Raw genomic sequence first — 21,835 nt, 5'->3', positions numbered from 1 at the left:
ACTCTGTGCCGCTGATCACAACCCTCGGAGCTCAGCCATCCAGCCAGTTCTCGATCCACCTCACTCTCCACTCATCTAGCCCACACTTCCTGAGCTTACCTAGGAGGAAGTGATGGGAGACAGTGTCCAAAGCCTTGCTCAAGTCCAGGGAGACAACATCCACTGCTCTGCCCTCATCTACCCAGCCAGGCATCCCATCCTAGAAGGCTATCAGATTGGTCAAGCATCATTTCCCTTGGGTGAATCCATGCTGACTACTCCTGATCACCTTCTTGTCCTCCAGATGCTTAGTGAGGACCTCCAGGAGGAGCTGTTCCATCACCTTGCCAGGGATGGAGGGGAGGCTGACAGGCCTGTAGTTCCCTGGCTCCTCCTTCTTGCCCTTTTGGAAGGCTGCAGTGACGCTGGCTTTCTTCCAGTCCTCAGGCACCTTTCCTGATCTCCAGGACCTTTCCAAGACGATGGAGAGTGGCCTAGCGATAACGTCCGCCAGCTCCCTCAGCACTCGTGGGTGTATCCCGTCAGGGCCCGTGGATTTGTGGATGTCAAGTTTGGACAAAAGATCTCTAACCCGATCCTCCTCCACCAAGGGAGAGTCTTCCTTTCTCCAGCCTTCCTCTGGAATTCCTGAGGACTGGCCTTAGCAGTGAAGACGGAAGCAAAGGCAGCATTCAATAACTCTGCCTTCTTCTCTCTATCCTTTGTTACCAGGGCACCCACCCCATTCAGCAGCGGGCCCACGTTTTCCCTAGGCTTCCTTTTGCTATTGATGTATTTGAAGAAGCCCTTCTTGTTGTCCTTGGCATCTCTTGCCAGATTTAATTCCAAATGGGCCTTACCCTTCCTTGTCGCATCCCTGCACACTCTGACAACGTCCCTGTATTCCTCCCAAGTGGCCTGTCCCCTTTGCCACATTCTGTAGACTTCCTTCCTCTGTTGGAGTTTTGCCAGGAGTTCCTTGCTCATCCAGGCAGGTCTCCTGCCCGCTTTGCTGGCCTTCCTCCTCAGAGGGATGCACCCATCTTGAGCCTGGAGGAAGTGATGCTTGAATATGAACCAGCTTTCTTGGACCCCTCTTCCTTCTAGGGCCCTACCCCACGAGATTCCCCTAAGTAGGTCCCTCAAGAGGCCAAAGTTAGCTCTCGTGAAGTCCAGCGTTGCAATCCTACTCTTTGATCTGCTCCCTCCTCGGAGGATCCTGAACTCCACCATCTCATGGTCACTGCAGCCAAGGCTGCCCCCAACCTTCACCTCTCCAGCCAGACCTTCTTTGTTTGTTAGGACAAGGTCCAGCAGCGCAACTCTCCTCGTTGGCGTCTCCACCACCCGAGTCAAGAAATTATCATCAATGCTCTGCAGGAACCTCTTTGACTGTTTGTGCCTAGCTGTGCTGTCTTGCCAACAGATGTCAGGGTGGTTGAAGTCTCCCATGAGAACCAGGGCCTGTGATCGTGAGGCTACTTCCAGCTGTCGGTAGAAGGCTTCATCGATGACTTCCTCCTGGTCAGGTGGCCTGTAGTAAACCCCCACAACAGTGTCACCCATGTTAGCCTGCCCTTTAATCCTTATCCATAAGCTCTCAACTCGCTCTTCATCCACCCCGAGGCACGGCTCCATACGTTCCATTTGCTCCCTCACACGAAGGGCAACTCCACCACCTCGCCTTCCTGGCCTGTCTTTCCTAAAAAGCACATAGCCATCCAGGACAGCATCCCAGTCCCGTGAACTATCCCACCATGTCTCTGTCACTGCAATGAGATCGTGGCCCTGCGACCGCACACAGATCTCTAACTCTTCCTGTTTATTCCCCATGTTGCGCGCATTGGTATACAGGCATTTCAGAGAACCAATCAAGCATGCAAGCTTCCCAGGAGAGGTGCAAGAGGATCCTCCATAGCCGTGTTCCATGCTGTCTCCCCTGGCTGTATGCACCCGCTGGAGGCATCCTGACTTGAGCAGCGTTTTACTGACTCTCCTGCCACTATACCACTCCCCTTCCCCCATCTTGCCTAGTTTAGAGCCCTCCTTACCAAGCTGGCCAATCTGTTGGCAAAGACACGCGTGCCCCGCTTGGTAAGGTGGATCCCATCGCTCCCCATCAGCTGTTGATCTTCAAACAGGGTCCCATGGTCCTAGAAACCAAAACTCTGTTGCCAGCACCAGCGGCGCAGCCAGTTGTTAACTTCGAAAATTCGTCTACTCCTCCTCCCATCCTTTCCCCTCACAGGCAAGATTGAGGAGAAAATGACCTGGGCTCCCAGACCCTTCACCACCATTCCCAGAGCTCTGAAATCCTGTTTGATGGTTTCCAGTTTGCCTTTCGTGTCATTAGCACCCACATGGAAGATCAGCAGAGGGTAGTAGTCCGATGCATGGACAAGCCTTGGCAGTCTTTCCATGACCTCTCTTATTCGAGCCCCTGGCAGGCAGCAAACCTCTCTGGACAAGAGGTCAGGTCGGCAGATAGGCGCCTCTGTCCCCTGCAGCAGGGAGTCACCCACAACAATCACTCGCCGCTTCTTCCAGGGGTTCCTGCACAGCACAGGGTCTGCCAGGCCAGTTGCCTCCCTTGGAGCCATGCCCAGCTCCTCCTCAGCTTGGAGGGCGCTAAACTTGTTCTTCAAGGGTAACTCTTGAGGAGGAGCAAGAGCCTTTCTCCTTCTACAAGAGGTCACCAGCTTCCAGCCCTCTTCAACAGGGTTATGATGCACCTTTATACACGGTGCTGAGCCCTCTGACAACTCCACTGCAGTGGGGGCAGGGGACTCCTGGAGCTGAACAGTCTCCGAGAACGCCCTGTCAATCTCCTGCTCATCCTCTCAGATGCTACGCAGCCTACTAACCTCCTCCCGTAACTCCTTTATATGGTGACGCAAGTGGTCAACCACAGCACACCTCACGCAGGAGAGCTGACTGTCAGCCCAGGCCTCACAGAGAGGCCCCAGGCACTCCCCGCAGCCTGACACCTGCAGAGCTGCATCTGCTGTCTGAGGGTCTGTCTGGGTTGAAGCCTCAGACACAGCCGATGCAGCACCTCCAGCAGCCACTGGGGAATGTGCTCTGCGGCGTGTCATGACCATGCCCCAGGGAAGGACACACCACTGCACAAAACGGAGAGGTGCCTTCTTTGCCTGCTGCGCAAACTGCTGCATCTGTTCACTGCCTCTGTTGGCTGCACTCTGGGCCTGGCTCTTATATAGGCCTCTGCCTAGCAGTGACTCACAAGGGTGCTTGACCCACCCAGTCAGGAGCCACCTGAAACAAAAGCCCCAACTCCCTCTGACCAGGGCAGCCCAGAGAGCTCGTTAGCAGCAGCCCCACCTAGCTAGAACTTCCCAGGAGAAGTTAAGTCAAAGCCCCCTGCAGGAGTCCTTGCCCAGCTCTCCCTTCCTGCTAGCAGCAAGCACTGTCTAGTTCCTCGGGGGTCCCCAGAAAGTCTCCACAACTTCCAACAAGGCCCACAAAAGGCCCAGGCAGAGCCCAGACACTGCTGCGCAAACTGCTGCGTCTGTTCACTGCCTCTGTTGGCTGCGCTCAACAGATTTTCATCCTTTATACATCCAATGTTGCATTTCCTTTTCTGATCACCACCCCATCACCTATAGTTTCCTAAAGACGAGCACCACAAGTAAGACACATGTAGCTACACAAAATCCTGCCTATCCTCAACTAGCACATAGGCCTGAAGAGAAATTGACTGGATTAGAAGCCTTGAAGCAAAACTGGAAAGAGTACAAACATACAGTGATATGGAGTCAGGATGCTTATTTGAGGGAAAGATGAAAACCTTTCCAGGCTGCAAACACAACAGCTTTAAATACCTCTGCTGTCATATCCATACAGTATTTTTTTGTGTCAGATAGTCCCTATTCTTTGTTTTCTGGTAATGCAAGTCAGAGTAGAAGAAACATACTCTAGTATCTAAGAAGACAGATTTTTTCAGTCAAGCACAGGTCAAATTCAAAGTGACTTGCCTAAGCAGAGGCAGCTGCTTCTGGGCATTCAAACGTACTTCCAAGGAATGCTGAGTGACACTCCTTGTGCGCTCTGTGGCTTTGTGGGGTTGAAATATGACCACTGACTTAAGTATTTATTTATATTTATTCATTTTCTTGAACACCTAGAGAACATTGCTTAAATGTTGCACTGTTGAAACATGCTTTTTAAATGTTCTTCCACATTTTGGAATTCAGAAGAAATTTTCAGTCATGCCTCAGTCTGCCAGCATGATTCAAGTTTACAGCCATGAACTGAAGGACAACTATCCTAAGGACAACTATCACTTTGTCTAAGTAGTCAAAGAAATACCTCCAGTCTGGGATGAGAATCTGATCTCATATCTGGAAATATCAAGTTTTCTGCTCTTAAGATGCCACTGCTTGGCTTTGCAGAGCTGAAATCTGTAGCCTCTTGTTTCACAGAAATACAGGGACAGGCTGCCCTCTCCCCAAGTCTCCTGTTTCCATGCTTTTTATTTTCCTGAGATTCAACAGGAAAGGAAGAAGCACAGGGAAGACCTCATCCAGTTTTGCGACAGCTCTTTTAACCACCTCCTTTTCCTGGAAAGATTTCCAAGACCTTTTATCAGCTGTTTACCAGTGCAAAGGCCCGAACGTCAGCTCAATAAAAGGACTTGCAGGAAAGGTACAATTCACCACATTGGTGCTCATCTGCCTTTTTTGGGTAAAGGCCAAGGACTTTGCTCTGCCAGGAAAGAATGCTTCTTTTTTTCCTCTTTTTTTAAACAGAGAAGTTCAAATAAACGCAAACAAATTTTTAAAACACAGTGTGGTCCTAATTTATTTACAAAAGCCTTAGCAATGGCCTATGCAGAACAGGCTTGCTTTCAGTAGCAGGGGCTGTGCCCAAGGTGCTACTGATAAAAGTACAGTACTTGAGACAGTGGATTCTGCTCTCTCAAACACCAACTCCCCACCTGCAGAGAGAGGGAAGGAGATGGACTCAAGCCTGAGCACAGACCTAAAAAGCATTCAAAGAGAGAGAGATTGAACTCTAATGATTACAAAGACTAATGGCAGCACTGATTGCTATTTGATTGCAAATTAAATGGATCAGCATTTAGTACTTAATGTGTCCTAAAAGGCTGGACACCACATAAATGAAGTGGGACAGGCCAAGTTTGTCTGTCAGGTCTCAAAGTCACTTCAGGACTGTTCTCTGCAGCCACCCAGTGCTTCAGCCAACCAAGTTAAAGCAGGGCAAGGACAGAGCTCACACCATACCTCAGGCTCATTGATTCTAGGGCCCAAAACAACTATTAGGCAACCCTTCAAACATCAAGGCAATAAAACTCGTTTAGTCCAAGGAGTCCTCCATGTGCCTCAAGGCTGGACACAGTTCCTAGGGAGAGCGGCATGCTCCCAGCTCCCTCGCAGCAGGAGGGCTACTGGGAGAAGCAGCCAGGGAGCACCAAGCAAACCCACAGCCTTTTCCGGCCTCTCCTTCAGGCCCGGCGCCCGCGGGAGCCGAAGCGGCCACAGCTCCCCGCAGGGGGCAGCGGAGCCAGCCCGGCAGGCGCCCAGGCACCGAGAACCGCGGCCGGGAAGGCCTGTGGCCCCGCCGCAGGGCAGCTCGCGGCACGGCGTGGCTTCACAACCGGTTTAGCGGTGGTTCTTGCTGGAGAACGGCCGCTTCTTGCGCAGCTGATCTGCTTCCCGACGGGCCGGGCGCAGCCACAGCCCTCACAGCGAGGGGACAGCAGCGCTGTTTCGGAAAGCCAAGACGGCTGCAGAAAGGCCGATAACACCGCCTCCTGGGGCCTGGAACCGCTCTGACCGCCACTAACCCCACCCGCAGCCCTGCTCCGCGACCGCGGTGAAGTAAAGGCCCCGGCCAAGGAGGGGATGCCCGGCTAGCAAAAGGACAGCGCAGTGCAACCCGTTCCCGCGGGCGGGCTGGACGCCCCGATAGGCCACGCGCTAACGCTCCACCTCCAGCCAGGTCTCATCACTCCTGCGCAAGCGCAAGCGCAAGCGCAGCCGGGGCGGGGCCTGCCCGGGAAGGAGCCAGAAGGGGCGGGGACACTGCAACACCCTTCTTCCGGGGCGGGGAAGCCGGCCCGACCGGCCGGGTGGTAGGAGGAGGGCGGAGAAAACACCTCCCATGGGCTGTGGGGCCGCTCTCTGATTGGCGGGATTGGGAGGCTCCCTTCTCGCGGGAGCTGGGCAGAGCGCGAAATTGTTTCAGCGGCGGCGGCGGGGAATGGTGCTGCGGGGCGGCGACAGCGGCGGCGACCACCCCGAGGGCGCACGGTGAGGGGCAGGGCCGGGCCGGGCGGCAGGACACTGGCGGCGAGGAACGGCCGGTGGGGACGCCCCATGGCCTATGGTGAGGACTGGGCGGCGGCGGCGGCTGACGGCGCAGTGTCTCGCAGGGACGATGGCTCCTCGCTGTCCGCCGTCAAGCGCCTGGAGCGCTCGCAGCGCACGGACCGGCTGGACGCGCTCTTCGGGTTCGAGCGGCCCGCGGAGCCTGGCGAGCGCACGGGCTGGCTCATCAACATGCACCCGGTAGGACGGGGCGGGCCTGGGGGAAATCGTCAGCATGCACCCGGTAGGACGGGGGGAGGAGCTGGGGGGACTCATCGACATGCATCCGGCAGGACTGGGGTGCAGGGGAGGGGGCTCACCAGTTAGCAACTGCTAGGGACAGGGATGTGGGTGTGTGTCACAACAGGCCATGTGCTCATGCAGACGGAGGTGCTGGATGAGGATCGGCGGCTGGTGAGCGCTGTGGACTACTACTTCATCCAGGAGGACGGGAGCCGCTTCAAGGTAGGTCTTGTTCCTCCAGCACAGATGCCGGGCTGGGCAGCCTGTCTGCCTGTCCCTGTCAGCTGCCCTGGTGCTTGGCTGCCCAGGGCCCCTGGCATCACCCACCAGGCAGCACTGTCTGCCCTATCCTGGGTCCTCACCAGACCCCCAGGAGCCAACATGGGTGCTGGAGAGGTGTAGGGATGTGTGTGTGGCACACAAATGTCAGTGACACACAGCAAGGGCAGCGTGGTGCCCGTTCCTCACCTTGGCTGCAGGGTCATGCAACATTCACCAGTTTTGATTTTTTCCTAGGTGGCCCTGCCCTACAAGCCATACTTCTACATCGCTACTCAGAAGGCAAGTATGGGCTTTGAAGCTGTGCACTGGCAAGTGGGGTCTTGAGTAAAGTAGTGGCAGAGGTCTCAGAGACAAGGGCAGGTTTGGCATGCAGGGTCCCCCAATAAGCTGAGAGGCCTTGTGATCATCTCGATTTGGTAAGAGAAAAATACAGTTACAGTGCTTCTGTTTGTAGTTTTGTCAGAGCTGTTAGAGAAGATCTGAAATGGGAAGCAGCTGTATCTCTGCTGTGGCTCCATCAAGGTTGCTAGAGGGAGGGAGGTTGGTTCATTATGCGACCAATTATCCCTTCAAGTACCTGCCATGTATTTTTCCTGTTCTTTATTTTCTCCTCAAATTGATTTCCAGAGCCTATTTCACTTCCTTTAGGTCCAAACACCATCCCAATCCTCCTCTCACTGCAGAACTGGCTTCATTCTGATAGTACTGTGAATTGACAGTCAAAGAAAGCCTCAGTTTGAAGGAAATGATTTCCAGACAGGCAGTATTTCGGGACAGCCTCCTGTCCTCACCTTGCTGTGTGAGGACACTACTGCCAGAACCCAGAACTTTTGGTGAGCCTATCTTCTCAACTTGGAAAGTATCTGGCTTTGTTGCTCATTCTCCAGTGTTCTTTGCAGGGCTGTGAACGAGAAGTGTCCTCCTTCCTCTCCAAGAAGTTTCAAGGGAAAATTTCAAAGCTGGAAACTGTCCCCAAAGAAGATTTGGATCTGGTCAGTATTTCTCTGCCTGCTGAACTATTGAATAACTGGGTTTCTTTTGATATTGCAGAGCTCAAGTGGAGTAGAAAGGGACTAAGCAGTGAAAGGAAGCAATATGCTTAACTTTAATCTTCAAGCACTGTTTGTCTTGCACATCAAAAATAAGCTAATTATTGCTTATTGATAGTAATTGCTTAGTAATAGTAAAAAGTGTATTCATCTCCACAAGTACATAATCTTTTTCACAGGGCAGTCAAGAAATTTCCTGAGCTAAAAAATGGTTGGAGGGTGAGAGTGTGTTGTGGGAGAAGGAAATACTATGAATTTACTCTTCCTTGAGTGCATACTAGTGATTGTGCTTGGAAACAGACAACAGGACTAGATGGCCCTTGGTGTTAACCAGCACAGCTCTTATGTTTTCCGCTGGCTAACATGCTTGCGAGAGTCTCTTCTCACTACTAGCCTTTCCATCCAATCGATACCTTTTCTTTGGCCAGTTCTTCCATGTACATCAGTATAATTTGCCTTCTCAACCCTTTCCTACTATTAGCACTCCTCCCCTTTCCCTCGTTATGCTTTTCCACCCTTAGCTGGCACTGTCTTGTTGCTTTGTAGCCAAATCACTTGGTGGGTCTTAAGCGGAACTACATTAAGCTGTCCTTCAACACGGTGGATGACTTAGTGAAGGTGCGGAAAGAGATCTCTCCTGCTGTGAGAAAAAACAGAGAGCGAGACCAGGCAAGCGATATCTATACATCTATGCTGTCAAGGTAAGAGTTCTCCTTAGGGCAGTTGATCCGTGGGCTTAATAGGATTCCCTTAGTCATACAGACTAAAAAGGACAAACAAAAAATTTGATCTTCTCTTTGGTTTCCTATTCCTCAAGTCTGATTTCAGTTGAACTATTTCAAAAGAAGAAGAATCTAGTGAAATAAGCATTCCCTGCCCAACTGAAAGGTATACTGTTGTTGTTCAGAGTGATTCCTGGGTTACCAGATTATTCTTAAACTCACTACTATACTTTATAAATCTAATGCCAAAAGAAGCATTTATTATAGAGGTTATATATTTATTTTTTGTGTATTTGTACCTCTTAATAGCACAAAAACATCACAAGAGGCAATCTAAGACTAGATCGTAGATTGTGCAGCACTTCCTCACATGCTGTCAGTCCTGATGACCATCTTTCTAAGAAGGCAACTGTTGCCTTAAGGGGAAGCTTTTCTTATTCTGTTCTCTCCTGTTAATAAATTCTGCTGTGTGGTTCTCGTTGGGTACCACTGTTGCCACATTGTCCCCTACAGTTAAGCCTGCTATGCCTGAGATTTGCGTAAACCTACTTAGGTAAATTGGCTGGCTTCCTCCGCTCTTTGTAGCGCTCTCACTGGAGGCAGCCTGACCACAGATGATGAAGGACCCTCAAAAAAGGTTGCCAACCAAATGGACAACATTGTGGATATGCGAGAGTATGATGTACCCTACCATATTCGCCTGTCCATTGATCTGAAGATCCATGTGGTGAGTAAGGAATATGGAAGCTGGGAGAAGCTTAGGACATTCATTTTCCTACTACGGTATTCCTGAAGTGCAGGCATGATGGAAATTTTAGCACTTTCCAGCACCTGTGCAAAGGCATCCGTGACAATGAGTTAATGTGTGAAATCTAGTCCATTACTGGTGGGCTTTTTTTTTTTTTTTTTTTTTTCCCCCCGTTATTGACACACGGAGAAGTTAAATAACCTGATGCATAGCCACAGTTGGAGTCTTTCCTCTGAGTTGCAGTTACTACATTCCTCTGAGTTGCAGTTCTGTCCCCAGTATGTGAACAAAAGTATCACTAGGAACAGGCCTCACATTAATGCGCTTCTTGTGATTCTCTCTTATTGTGATAGGCTCATTGGTACAATGTGCGATACCGGGGCAGCACTTACCCTCCTGAAATCACCCGCCGAGATGACCTTGTAGAGCGACCGGTGAGTGTTTGTCAGGCAGGAGTCACTCTGTCCCTGTACATGGATAGTTTGTTTTCTGCTAGCAGCTGAGTTCCAGCAGTGTAATGGTATTAATTTCCGAAAGACTACTGACATTATATCATGGTGTTCATGGAGTGAGTTTTGCTTATGGGCTTGTGTAGTGATTTTTACTTTGGACTTATAAGGCAAATTAAGAAATGATTACCAAGGAGGGTATGACTTACTGTGCTAGCACTGAGCACAGTGAGTCTAATGGGAATCATTCCTTAAATCATATGCTAAAGCTGACTCGAGGTTAATGTATTTGGTCATGTTCAGGATCCTGTTGTTCTTGCCTTTGACATTGAAACTACCAAACTCCCTTTGAAGTTTCCTGATGCAGAGACAGACCAGATCATGATGATCTCCTACATGATTGATGGGCAGGTAATGGAACAACAGTTTTACTCATGCTTTAGAGCAAAACTAGGCAGCAGACCAGCATGTCACCTTCGGCCATCTCATTCCAGGCTTGCTTTGCTGCCATCTGCTTGGTGTATGTGTAATGGCTGTGGAACTAAAATTGAAGTCTAAATGATACATAAGAATTTCTTAGTTTTGTATGTTGCAGAACCCAGCTAAGGCTACTGGTGCTCCTTTGAGAGAGCACTAGTAATTCAGAGAGCCTAGTCCTAAGTTGTCTCCCTTTGGCCTCCTTAGTTGATCGTAAGCAGTTGTGCAGAAGCTGACCTCCAACTAGTTGTTCCCACTTGATAAAAGCTCTGACGGTCAAGCCATGCAAGGATCATCAATCACATCAGTGGAAGACTATTTCATCCTTTAGACAGTGTGTTCTGGTTGTCTGGAAACCTGTCCCCGGTGTACTACCAGGGATGTGAGCACTCAGCAACTCTTTTTTTGTCAACTTCCTAGGGCTATCTGATCACAAACAGGGAGATCGTCTCTGAGGATATTGAAGACTTTGAATTTACTCCCAAGCCAGAGTATGAGGGTCCATTCTGTGTCTTTAATGAACCAGATGAGGTAAGTAGGTTCTGCTTGGGAAATAAGGCTGCAAAGGGCCTTGGTCCCTTGTAGGCCAAAGAGAGCCTATCACTTAATAGGCTGCATCTTTGGGTGACGCAGTGGACACCCCAGTGTCAGAGATGCTTTCATTTCATGGTGTAATGATAAGACAGATCAGGTTCTAGTTAGGTCAAGAGCAGAGGGGAAGGACTGCTACATTGTATTATGTATACATTTGTATATATTTGAGGAAAAACTTCTTTCCTGTGAGGGTGACAGAGCACTGGAACAGGTTGTCCAGAGAGGTTGTGGAGTCTCCTTCGCTGGAGATATTCAAAACCCACCTGGACGCGATCCTGGGCAAAGTGCTCTAGAGGACCCTGCTTGAGCAGGGGGGTTGGACTGGATGATCTCCAGAGGTCCCTTCCAACCTCAAGGATTCTGTGATTCTGTGATATCCAGTGCTTCTCTGTGCAGAAGGTGAAGTTACTGAGTTTGTTGTTGTTTGTTTGTTTTTTAAATCCCTCCATTGCATACTAGGCTCATTTAATCCAGAGGTGGTTTGAACACGTGCAGGAAACCAAGCCTACCATCATTGTCACATACAATGGAGACTTCTTTGACTGGTAAGATCAGGAATGAAAACTAACCTGGTTTCTGAAAGGAAAGTATCTGAGGTATGGGGCAAGATGAGATACCAGTCTTTGTCCTTTGTCTGGAGCTCACGTGGTGGCTGTATGCGCTCTTATCTATGCAGATTATCCAGCTGTTTTGGGTACCTTTTTACATCCTGATTACATGCTCTTTGTCCGGGGTGCTGGGCTGAGTCTTGGACCCCAGCCTGTAGAGGACCATCGAAGAGGGGGAGCTGGAACTCTGAACTCTTTCTCTGAGCAGAGCTGTGTTTATTGGCTTTGAAGTATGAACTTCTGTAGAGTCCCATGCAGTTAGTCATGGGATTGCTGAGCTACTTCTGAATTGTCATCAATTTGGCAACGTTCATGTATTGATGACCCCAATATCTGGAGAATGGAGAACAGGAAAAGAGTCAAAAGAGAATTGCAAAATAATAGGGAGACCAGAGCAACCAAGTCTTCGGGAAGCAAGGGAAGACAGATCATAAAGTTCTGCCTCCTGGTATAGGATGTAAGCAAGCAGCTTCACTCCTCCTTTTATGCTGTAGTTCTGCCCTACAGGGAGTTTTCAGTGTGGCCAGATGTCACAGATAAGGTCAGGAGCAAAGGAACATTCACAAGAAAAATTCTTCATTAAGTAGTTTATAACAAAGCAATTCTGAAACCATGGTGGGGGGAAAGGAAAGTGACTGTTTTGTTCCTTCTCTTCTGCATTGTTTTTCTCCTCAGGCCTTTTGTGGAAGCAAGAGCAGCAGCTCATGGAATTAATATGTATCAGGAGATCGGATTTCAGAAGGATAGTCAGGGAGAGTACAAAGCACCGCAGTGCATCCACATGGATTGTCTGAGGTACCTAATGCTTCCTCTGTACCATATAACTATATCTTTATCCACTAAATTTATATAAAATGTTGATGTATTTGAATACTGTCCCTTTTCCATCTCTGTTCACCGCTATCATGCATTACACCTTATTAGATTGGGGTGGTAGTCCTTTTCTTTGCTTGTGCTGCTTCTACTTGGTACTCCATTGTGTGCCATTTGCTACAGAAGTTATGTCTTCACCACACTAGCCTGAATGACTAACTCTTTTCGTACAGTCTGCTGGTGGCTGTTGTTGGGCATTTGAGAACTGTCCTGGAGAGCAGATAAAACGACAGGATAAGATCAAGCTATTGTAGTGGAAACGGGACCATGTTCTAACCCAACAGCTTGCCTAGCACAGAGTTGGGGGGGGAGGGGGGGAAGAAGATGCATATGTGCGTGTGTGCGAGAGAGGGCTGTCCACCTCAGAAGCTGTGACTATAATGTTAATATTTTTCCCACTGGACCAGTGTTCAGGCTCTGGAAAGCAACTGACTGTAGTCCTGGTGATATCTCCTCCTGTGTTTAAATATTTATCTTTAAGTCTCTGAAGTATGAGGATTGAGAAAAATCTGAGCAATGGAAATGATTTGAATAGCAGAGTTTGTACTAGTCAGGGTTTAAGAGCGTTGGTAGATATGCAGAATGTCTAAAGCTGTGCAACCTCTTATCCTACTATACTTGGATGTTCTGCTCTCATCTCTCCCTGTTACAATAATCAGGATCCTTTTTGTGTGCCTCAGCCCTTTCTGAAGTGCAGGCCTGTTTCTTCATAGACTGGCATTTTCATTATTCTCTCTAGGTGGGTGAAGAGAGACAGTTACCTCCCAGTGGGAAGTCACAACCTGAAAGCAGCAGCAAAAGCAAAACTGGGTTATGATCCAGTAGAGCTGGATCCTGAAGAGATGTGCCGGATGGCTACAGAGGAGCCTCAGGTATTCCTGCTCTGTGCTTGTATCTCAGGGCATCTGCAGTATTACTGAATCTTTGAGTTAGAGCTTTATGAAATACTTTTGCTTAATGCAGTGGTCTTTGAGAAGCTGAGTCAGTGTATTTTCCTGAATTTCAGATACCTTAAAGCACTTGAGCTTGTGGGAAGAATGGGATTTCTCTGAAGTGTTTCTGGCATTGGCATTGCACTGTATATTTTGGTTATTTATTTACACCAACGCAAAATGGCAGCACTCGGGGTGTTGCAACAGAGCAGTGTTTTGTTTAAGGTGTGTCATGGACACCAGCAATGAGATTTCTGCTGAAGCCCTGGAGCACTTCTGTGGGCCAAGAGTGGACTCCTTACCCCCAGAACAGTGTGGTATCTGTGCAAATATGTGGCAGTGAGCTCATCTTCTCCATTTCTGCTAATTCAAAGCTGGCTTATACCTATGTAATTAAGGTTAAAGTAGAATGTCCTCTTAAGCCAACTGAGAACTCTTTCTTTTTACATGTTGGGATGTTTTTATGCAAGAATATACCTTTCCCATCCTCCTGCTGATACTAACGTGTACAACAGAAAGCAGTGAAAGATTATTGTCATTGACCTGCTGTATTAAATATGACTGGGATTAATTTGTCTCTCTCCTCAACAGACTCTGGCGACCTATTCAGTGTCTGATGCAGTTGCTACCTATTACATGTATATGAAGTATGTGCACCCTTTCATTTTCGCATTGTGCACCATCATTCCCATGGAGCCTGATGAGGTGGGTGCATTCCTGAAACAATTTATTTTCTGGGCAAAGAGCTGCATCCTCCATGCAACAGCGATACACTGGCAATAGAACCGATTCCTACTGCCTGGGTACTTTTGTGTTAGGAAAGGAGAGAAAGAGTAGTCTCCAAATTGACCTTCTCTCCACAGTCCTTGGGCATTTCAGGTGACGTGCTTAAGAGCGAGAGACCTGACTGCTGGCAGTACTGGACTGGAGCTAGAATTCTGTGTGTATCCAGTGGTCTAAACTCCAGCTGTTTCTACCTGGAATTGTGGTCATGCTTTTATCCAATAGCCAGTTGCCCCAATCACTATTCTGTCAGCTGTAGGGAAGATCGTTAGGAAACTGTCTATGCTAAACTCTCCCTTTGTCCTAATACTGCTTTCGTAGTAGGTTTTTAGGCTCATAACAGCAGAAGAGCATCAGAAGAGAGGGGGCAGGAGAAGTTCAAGTGCTTTTATGCTGTAATTGTCTGAGTCTATTATGAGCTCCAATACTGACAGTACAGCAGTCATACCTATTTTTCCGTAAGCCAGTTATGTGCAGTCTAAGTGAAGGAGTTGGTTTTATCTCTTTACTGTGCTCCATGCCTTGGGCTGCAATACTGTCTGAATAACGCATCGTGTTGGACACCAACTCAAAACGCTTCAGGTCAATGGTAGGTGCTAAGGCCAGCCTAGTTCCAGCAGTGCCCTGTACGGCACTTCTTTCTGAGTCCAGTTTCTGATGTCTGTCTCTTACAGGTGTTAAGAAAAGGTTCTGGGACACTGTGTGAGGCGCTGCTGATGGTTCAGGCCTATCATGCCAACATCATCTTCCCCAACAAGCAGGAGCAGGAGTTCAACAAACTTACAGAGGATGGCCATGTGCTGGACTCAGAAACGTATGTAGGAGGCCATGTGGAAGCTCTGGAATCTGGGGTTTTTCGCAGTGACATCCCCTGCCGCTTTAAAATGGTAAGGCCGTGATCCTTTTTCCCCTCTCTCTGGAGAGCATGGTAGTGGGGAATAACCCTCCACTGGAACTGACATCTCCTGTTCTTTTGGAAGTTGGGCAGTACTTATTTAAAAAATGTAGGATACCCAACTTATGGCTTGAGTACCTGGACCTGTGTAGAGCTTGAGTGGGAAGGAATGGGAGGAGTTGCTCCTCATGACCTTAAACTGGCTATCTGTGGCATCTGATGCAGGTAAATACTGCATCACAGCAAGGAAAGTGATTTGTTTGCTTTTGTGTGATTTGTTTTTTGTTTGGTTGGTTGGGTTTTTTGTTTTGTTTTTGAGCCCATTGTTGGCAGAGATGACTCTGTTCTTGTCTCCTCAGGATTATCTTTTTGTCCTTCTCCCACTCAACCCAAGTTTCTTTTGGCCTCTTCGTTTGGCCTCTTTTACCTGTTTCTCGTTAATGCTACTCTCTGGATTTTAAGTTTTAGAAGCAGCTTCACTCTTTGCTGTATGATGCACCACACTTCGGTGCTGTATATTTTAGTGGACTTAATCTAGTAAATGATCTTGAGGGAACATGTGCTGTGAATGTAAAAGGATCTTGAATAAATCTAAATCCTTGGGCCCTTAGAGCAGTGAGATGTGCAAGCAGCTGACTGCTGGGTCAGCCCTGTCTCATGAGAAATGTTGCACTATGGAACATAAATGCAATCTTCTGCTCTTGTTAGCTGCCCCATATGGCCTCCTTTGCAGGAGAACTCCAAGGGCAGGGGAGCAACCCCCATCTCTTCCCTACTTTAGGGTAAATACAAAGTCAGTGGTCTGAACTTTTGTGAATTGTAAGTTTCTTAGCAGAAAGCTACCTTCCCTCAGTCCTAGAGAGCTCCATTTGGTTGCAGAGGTCAGGTCAACTAACTATCCAGCTTTATCCGCCTGCACACATCTGAGCTGAGCAGTGAATGAAGGGGCATTTTAAGATGCCATTCAGTTGAACTATTTCATGCATCCACCCTTCAGATGAGATGAACTGCCCCCTACCCATACCAAGACATGCTCTGCTAAGTAGTGAGTCCATGTTCAAAGTTCCCCAAAGTTACACTGGAACGTGGACAATCTAGTAGAAGCTGTCAGCCACCTGCTTTCCTGGGCAGTGTGAGAAGATTGGTGTCGGGGTTAGAAGTGGTCTCCGTATCAGTCCCATATCCTTGCAGAATCCTGCTGCCTTTGATTTCCTGGTGCAGCATGTGGAGAAGACGCTCCGGCATGCTATCGAGGAGGAGGAAAGTTTGCCATTGGATCAAGTCACCAACTTCCAGGAGGTGGGTAGCCTGGCCCCAGCCTGCAAGGCAGAGGGCATGGCTGGGTGTTCCGGAGAGAGCTAAGCCAGGAGGATGTAGCTGCAGCACATTTCTGTAGGCAAGCCTGTGTCCTATGCGTGTGCATTAGTGTTGTATAACGGCTTTCTGCTACACGTATGTCTGAGCCTTATTTCCCATGTTAATAAGGAACAGGCATAGGCTGGAGGCAAGGCTGAGATTTTTCTCAACCTGAATGTGTCTGATGAGACAACCCATGTTAAAGGTGCCTGTTTAGACTCATTTTATACTCTGAAGAGAGACGCAGAAGCTTATCTGTAGGCATTTGCTGTGTAGATGATCCAAAACAAAACCTTAAATACTGATGACTAGAGGAGACTCGCTGCTGTGACTCTTAATTCTGTTTCTTGTTCATACCCTTCCTCTATACCCCAGAGTCATTGGCATGTCAGAGTCTCTGTGCATGTCAGAAGTAAAGGACTAAATTCAGCACATACTTGATTGCATTATTAATTCCTTCCTGTTTGAGTTTAACTTCTTTACATCTCACCACAGGTTTGCGATGAAATCAAAGTCAAGCTGAATTCCTTGAAGGATGTTCCTAACCGAATTGAGTGTCCCCTTATCTACCATTTAGATGTGGGTGCCATGTACCCCAACATCATTCTTACCAACAGGTTGCAGGTGGGTAACATCAGTTCAATCAGGAGTGTATCTCTTGTTTTGTTTTTCAGATGATCTAGGTGGTCCCTCTGATTTGATTCCCTTAACAGCATTGACTGAACTTTCTGCTCAGAGCAGAGGGATAAGATAAGGCTGAGTTTGAAATCCAGTCAGGCTGCTACAGTTGCCAGGTGTGCAGAGCAGAAAGGTCTGTCCGAGGTAGAGCGATAGCTTTAGCCGGCCTCTTTCAAAGTGTAGTCATTACTTTTGCCATAACTTGTGTTCCCAAAAGCTTCTGGAAAGGAGAACTTACTGAATATCGCCTCTGTGATGTTCATGTTTGTGCTCTTCTACTACCCAACACCTATTTGTTCTGGCATAAGTCACTGTTTGGAAATAGAGCTGTTGTTTCCTCTAACATTGGTGTGTCTCTGACTTATGTCCAGCCCTCGGCAATGGTGGATGAGGCCACATGTGCTGCCTGTGACTTCAACAAGCCAGGTGCCAATTGTCAGCGCCGAATGACATGGCAGTGGAGGGGAGAATTCAGTAAGTGTAATTCCGCTCTCTGCTTTCTCAGGTTCCTTGTTGCATTGCAGCGTGGATAGATAGACCTTGCAGTCTGAGCTGAATAGACAGAGACAACTTCCTGTTTCTCCCTTGAAAAGCTCATAGTTTTTTTTCCTTTGCAGTGCCTGCAAGCCGCAGTGAGTATCACCGCATCCAGCAACAACTGGAGTCTGAGAAGTTTCCTCCCCTTTATCCAGATGGAGCACCCCGGGCATTCCACGAGCTTTCCCGTGAAGAACAGGCCAAGTATGAGAAGAAGCGACTGGCAGGTGAAAATAAATGGCATTACCTGAAGCAGGTTTTTGCCTCCTAGACTATAAACGCATCATTAATTATTTGTCTCCCAACTTTGGGGCTACTTTGTTCACTCTGGCTCAGACTAAATATGATCTCAGTTTTATGCTGTAACAGTTTTTCTCTAGGATCCCAACCAATTCCTGCACACTTCTTGAGGAAGAGGCAGCCACCAGTTCCTGTCTCGATGTTTTTCCTTTTCTCACTGAAAGCCATGAATTTGAGACATGAAAGGCGCGCTCGCTCTCTCGCGCTCTCTTTAAGATGAGTGCTTATTAAAGCCTACCAGTTAAACAGAAGCATCGATATCCCTTCACTTTTTGCTCCTAAAAGGATATTGCTCAGCAGGTGCATCTAGCTAGTGGGGGGTTCTGGGCAGAGCAGGGATTTGTGGGTGGACCATACATACGTCATGACTAATTACTTTCCCCCACATGCCTTCGCATCTCTAAAAAGAGGTGCTGTATGTCTCCATATTAATATCTTCTTCCCCTTACCTGTGTAGCAGGACTGCCTCCTTGCTTTCCTATGCATGATGTTTATTTGCACTGAGGGAATTTTTCCCAGACTAGTGCCTTGAAAGCTTCATTGTAGATCTGTGTGGTGTGCCCTGATCCCACTGTGTTTATCCTCCCCATCCATAGTGGGGCACTGATCTCTGAGAAAGCTCTCTCTATTTATTCCCTTAACTAGATTATTGCCGTAAAGCTTATAAGAAGATCCATGTCACCAAGGTGGAGGAGCGTGTCACCACTATCTGCCAGCGAGAGAACTCTTTCTATGTAGACACTGTACGAGCTTTCAGAGACCGTCGTTATGAGTTCAAGGGGCTGCATAAGGTGCTGGGCTTGAATTTCTATTGTATTTGTCCTGCCAGAGTTGAAGTTCTTATCTCTCACTGAAAACCTGAACCCTAGAGGATCATTTTGTTCAATCTATATATTCAATAAGAAATATTAGCTTTCCTGACAGCTCTGGTGCAAGTGCAGGTTTTTCCACTGCTGAATCTTTCTCAAACAGCTGCTGCCACAGGGCTTATTAGCTCCTTGATACAATCACTCTCAGTGATAGGGAATAAAACAGCTGTATTTTTAGTTTTTACTGGATTTAGGAAATCTCAGCTCGACTGTTTTTTGTATCCTGCCACGATATTGACCTGGCCTGTGTTCAGTGTGGAGCGCTTATTAAACAAAAAAAAATGAGACAAGCAGAGAAACCAAATCTAGACCTTAGGTTAAGAAATGATTGATCCTAGGAGAAGGAAGGAGAGAAGCATGTTCTAGTTCTCAAATGTTTATAGTCTTGTGACAGAGGGAGGAGACCAAAACATTATTCTTAGCGTGTTGGAAGAAATGACAAGACCCTGGGACTCTACCTCTGGAAGAGTTCATTAAAGAGCCATTCTTAATTTCCTCTTCTGCTATGAATCATGGAGGTGGCTGGGAGGCCTTTTCTACCCAAATGGTTCTGCTGTTAGACTAGATGTAATCTCTTGCTGAAAGCAGTCAGTTCTTGCCAGCGCAATACATGGTGTGGTAGAATTGATGTAGCGTGGCAGCTCTGCTGGTGTTAGGTGAATTCTAACTGTAGCTGTGAGAGTTACAGTTGATACTGCAAGACTCTTCCACGATGTGGCACGTTGACTACGCTCAACTCTTCCTCCTCAGATGCAGAAGAAAGAGGAATGTTTAGTTAATGCTACTGATCTTTAGCATTGATATTGTTCTAGGATTGTAATATCATATTAGGATTGAGCAGGGGAATACCTGGATATTGATACTTCCTGTAGTATGGGATTGTCTTGACTCTGCCTCTCGCTGTCAGGTGTGGAAGAAGAAGCTGTCTGCAGCTGTGGAGACAGGAGATGCCTCTGAAGTGAAGCGCTGCAAGAACATGGAAATCCTATATGACTCTCTGCAGCTGGCACATAAGTGTATCCTCAATTCTTTCTATGGCTATGTCATGCGTAAAGGGTGAGTCTCACCTGTGATCCTTGCTGGAGTTCTCCAGAAAGGAGCCTTGGAAACTAGGATTGTTCTAGTGAAGCTGTCACCACCTTCCTTTACCTGCTTCTGAAGAAAAGGGGTGATGGGTGATCTCTTTAACAATCTTCTTTTACTCCTTCTAATGACTTCAAATATTTGGGACTCTTGCTAAACAAGGCCCTGTAGCATTGGGCCATGAATGGGACTGATCTAGGGTTCATCTAGAGGTAGTTTTTCAGGGTACATGGTTTCCTGAAGTATCATAAAGAGGGAAAAGAAAATGACCTCCTAAGGGCCAGTGGTGGTGTCTGTCTTGCCCTGAGGCTCTTCTCTGGATGTCCTTATGCCATTCCCCAAAGCTATGTTTGAGAGGTAACACTGCATACTCTTGACTCTCGCTCCTCCACTCACAGAGCTCGCTGGTACTCCATGGAAATGGCTGGGATCGTCTGTTTCACTGGAGCAAATATTATCACACAGGCTAGAGAGCTGATTGAGCAGATTGGGTGAGTATATGCTGAGCTAGGGAAGAAAGTCTCTCCTGTATGGCATGTGAGCAGGTGGGTAAGGGCAGAATTTGACTGGCAGAGAAGAGGACCGATGGGACAGATGTAGGAGCACGTTAATCACTGAAAGGTCTGGTGTTTAACGTTGGAGACTCAGATTTCTGACATAGCTGTGGTTTAATACAACAGCAGCTGTATTAATAATAGGGCTTGCTTTGCAAAAGGGACACTGCCTCTGCCTGAATGGGGGACGCAGAGCTGTTCTTTGGCATGTTTTCCAATCTCTTCCTGAGGGTGATTTTTCTTCCCTTCTTAGGAGACCTCTGGAACTGGATACAGATGGGATTTGGTGCGTCCTTCCCAACAGCTTCCCAGAAAACTTTGTCATCAAGTCAACCAATGCAAAGAAGCCCAAGGTGACGATCTCTTACCCAGGTGCCATGCTGAACATCCTTGTGAAGGTGAGTCTGGCACCCATACAAGCCAGCTCTACAGTCTGGCAAACATAGAAGCATAAGGGAAGAAAGTGTTTTGTTCTTCTGTAGGCCTGCAAGCCAGTCAGCCAGTTCTTAGGAATGGAGTAGCACTACAGGCAGTGGAGTATGCATCTCTGTTCAGGGAGTTGGTTTCAGCCCAGAGGAAGGCCTCTCTTCTGTCTCTGGTCCCCTGTGTAATCAGCAGAGTGTTGGGGCTGACAGCTTTGCTTGGTGCACAGCTGTTCCCTGCCATGCATAGCCCATAGCTCAAACCTGGCGTTGGAGTAGAAGGTGAAACTCTGATACCCCTACAGCAGAGAGGGAACTGTGTAAGAAACCAAGGTTGGCGTGTGCTTATCTACTCGGGCTGCCAGAAGCACTGGAGTCGAGACAAAAGTAAGGTCCAAACCTCTGCCCATCCGCTGTTTGCTTGGATGTTTTTGGCTACAAGCCAAAAGAAGCAACTTTAGGGTCTCCTGCATTTTTCTTCAGGTTAGATGTTTGGTTGTTGAGTCCTACCTGTTAAATTCTTCCGTAGTTTTCCGAAGAGTTGCTTGATCCCAAGGACTCAGGATGACTTATCCTGTCTTAGTGGAGAATAAAGTATATTCCCTCAGGAGAGCAGGGACTGAACTCTCCCATCATCTAGAAGGAGTAGAGGCCCTCAGTGATCCCTTCAGACAGGATGTGTCTGGGGGATATCTCCTGATATAATCGGCCCAGCTATTGAGTGAAGCTGTTCTCTTGGGGCTGTGCCTACAGGAAGGCTTCACAAATGATCAGTACCAGGAACTGGAGGACCCGGCCTCTCTCACCTATGTCACACGCTCAGAGAACAGCATCTTTTTTGAAGTGGATGGGCCATACCTGGCTATGATCCTCCCAGCCTCCAAGGAGGAGGGCAAGAAGCTGAAAAAAAGGTAAGAGTTCAAAGCTTGAAATATTATCACTGTCCCCAGGTAAGGGCTTGAGGGTCCCTTTCCCTTCCTACATAATGGGGCGTGTTGGTCCTTGCCTCTGGAGCTGGGAGCGTGTTTGGCTGTTGCTGCATTTGGTTTGCT

The 21,835-nt window shown here is 48.0% G+C and overlaps 1 protein-coding gene and 1 pseudogene across 3 annotated transcripts in view; one reads left to right on the top strand and one right to left on the bottom strand.

Moving 5' to 3' along the window:
- The first annotated feature begins 6,096 nt into the window (after nt 1-6,096).
- POLE (DNA polymerase epsilon, catalytic subunit) overlaps nt 6,097-21,835 on the top strand; it is a 32,831-nt gene continuing 17,092 nt past the window's right edge. For 2 of the 3 annotated variants that reach the window (XR_011135219.1, XM_068911897.1), the window contains exons 1-24: nt 6,174-6,272; nt 6,395-6,530; nt 6,714-6,794; nt 7,089-7,133; nt 7,754-7,846; nt 8,450-8,604; nt 9,211-9,352; nt 9,727-9,807; nt 10,126-10,233; nt 10,720-10,830; nt 11,353-11,438; nt 12,177-12,296; nt 13,114-13,246; nt 13,898-14,011; nt 14,764-14,976; nt 16,176-16,283; nt 16,836-16,964; nt 17,390-17,492; nt 17,636-17,782; nt 18,501-18,646; nt 19,632-19,780; nt 20,206-20,298; nt 20,615-20,759; nt 21,537-21,694. Coding sequence is in view for 2 of the 3 variants with exons in the window: in XM_068911897.1 (XP_068767998.1) it covers nt 6,223-6,272; nt 6,395-6,530; nt 6,714-6,794; nt 7,089-7,133; nt 7,754-7,846; nt 8,450-8,604; nt 9,211-9,352; nt 9,727-9,807; nt 10,126-10,233; nt 10,720-10,830; nt 11,353-11,438; nt 12,177-12,296; nt 13,114-13,246; nt 13,898-14,011; nt 14,764-14,976; nt 16,176-16,283; nt 16,836-16,964; nt 17,390-17,492; nt 17,636-17,782; nt 18,501-18,646; nt 19,632-19,780; nt 20,206-20,298; nt 20,615-20,759; nt 21,537-21,694 (2,846 nt within the window). In the remaining variant the exon portion in view is untranslated. Of the gene's footprint in view, nt 6,273-6,394; nt 6,531-6,713; nt 6,795-7,088; nt 7,134-7,753; nt 7,847-8,449; nt 8,605-9,210; nt 9,353-9,726; nt 9,808-10,125; nt 10,234-10,719; nt 10,831-11,352; nt 11,439-12,176; nt 12,297-13,113; nt 13,247-13,897; nt 14,012-14,763; nt 14,977-16,175; nt 16,284-16,835; nt 16,965-17,389; nt 17,493-17,635; nt 17,783-18,500; nt 18,647-19,631; nt 19,781-20,205; nt 20,299-20,614; nt 20,760-21,536; nt 21,695-21,835 lie in introns of all 3 variants that reach the window. The other variant, XM_068911896.1, reaches the window with a different exon arrangement.
- LOC138061448 (P2X purinoceptor 2-like) overlaps nt 11,447-21,835 on the bottom strand; it is a 38,457-nt pseudogene continuing 28,068 nt past the window's right edge.

Source organism: Struthio camelus, chromosome 17, assembly GCF_040807025.1.
Source record: "Struthio camelus isolate bStrCam1 chromosome 17, bStrCam1.hap1, whole genome shotgun sequence".
NCBI classification, from domain to species: Eukaryota; Metazoa; Chordata; class Aves; order Struthioniformes; family Struthionidae; genus Struthio; species Struthio camelus.
This window is presented reverse-complemented; position numbering and strand designations above follow the sequence as displayed.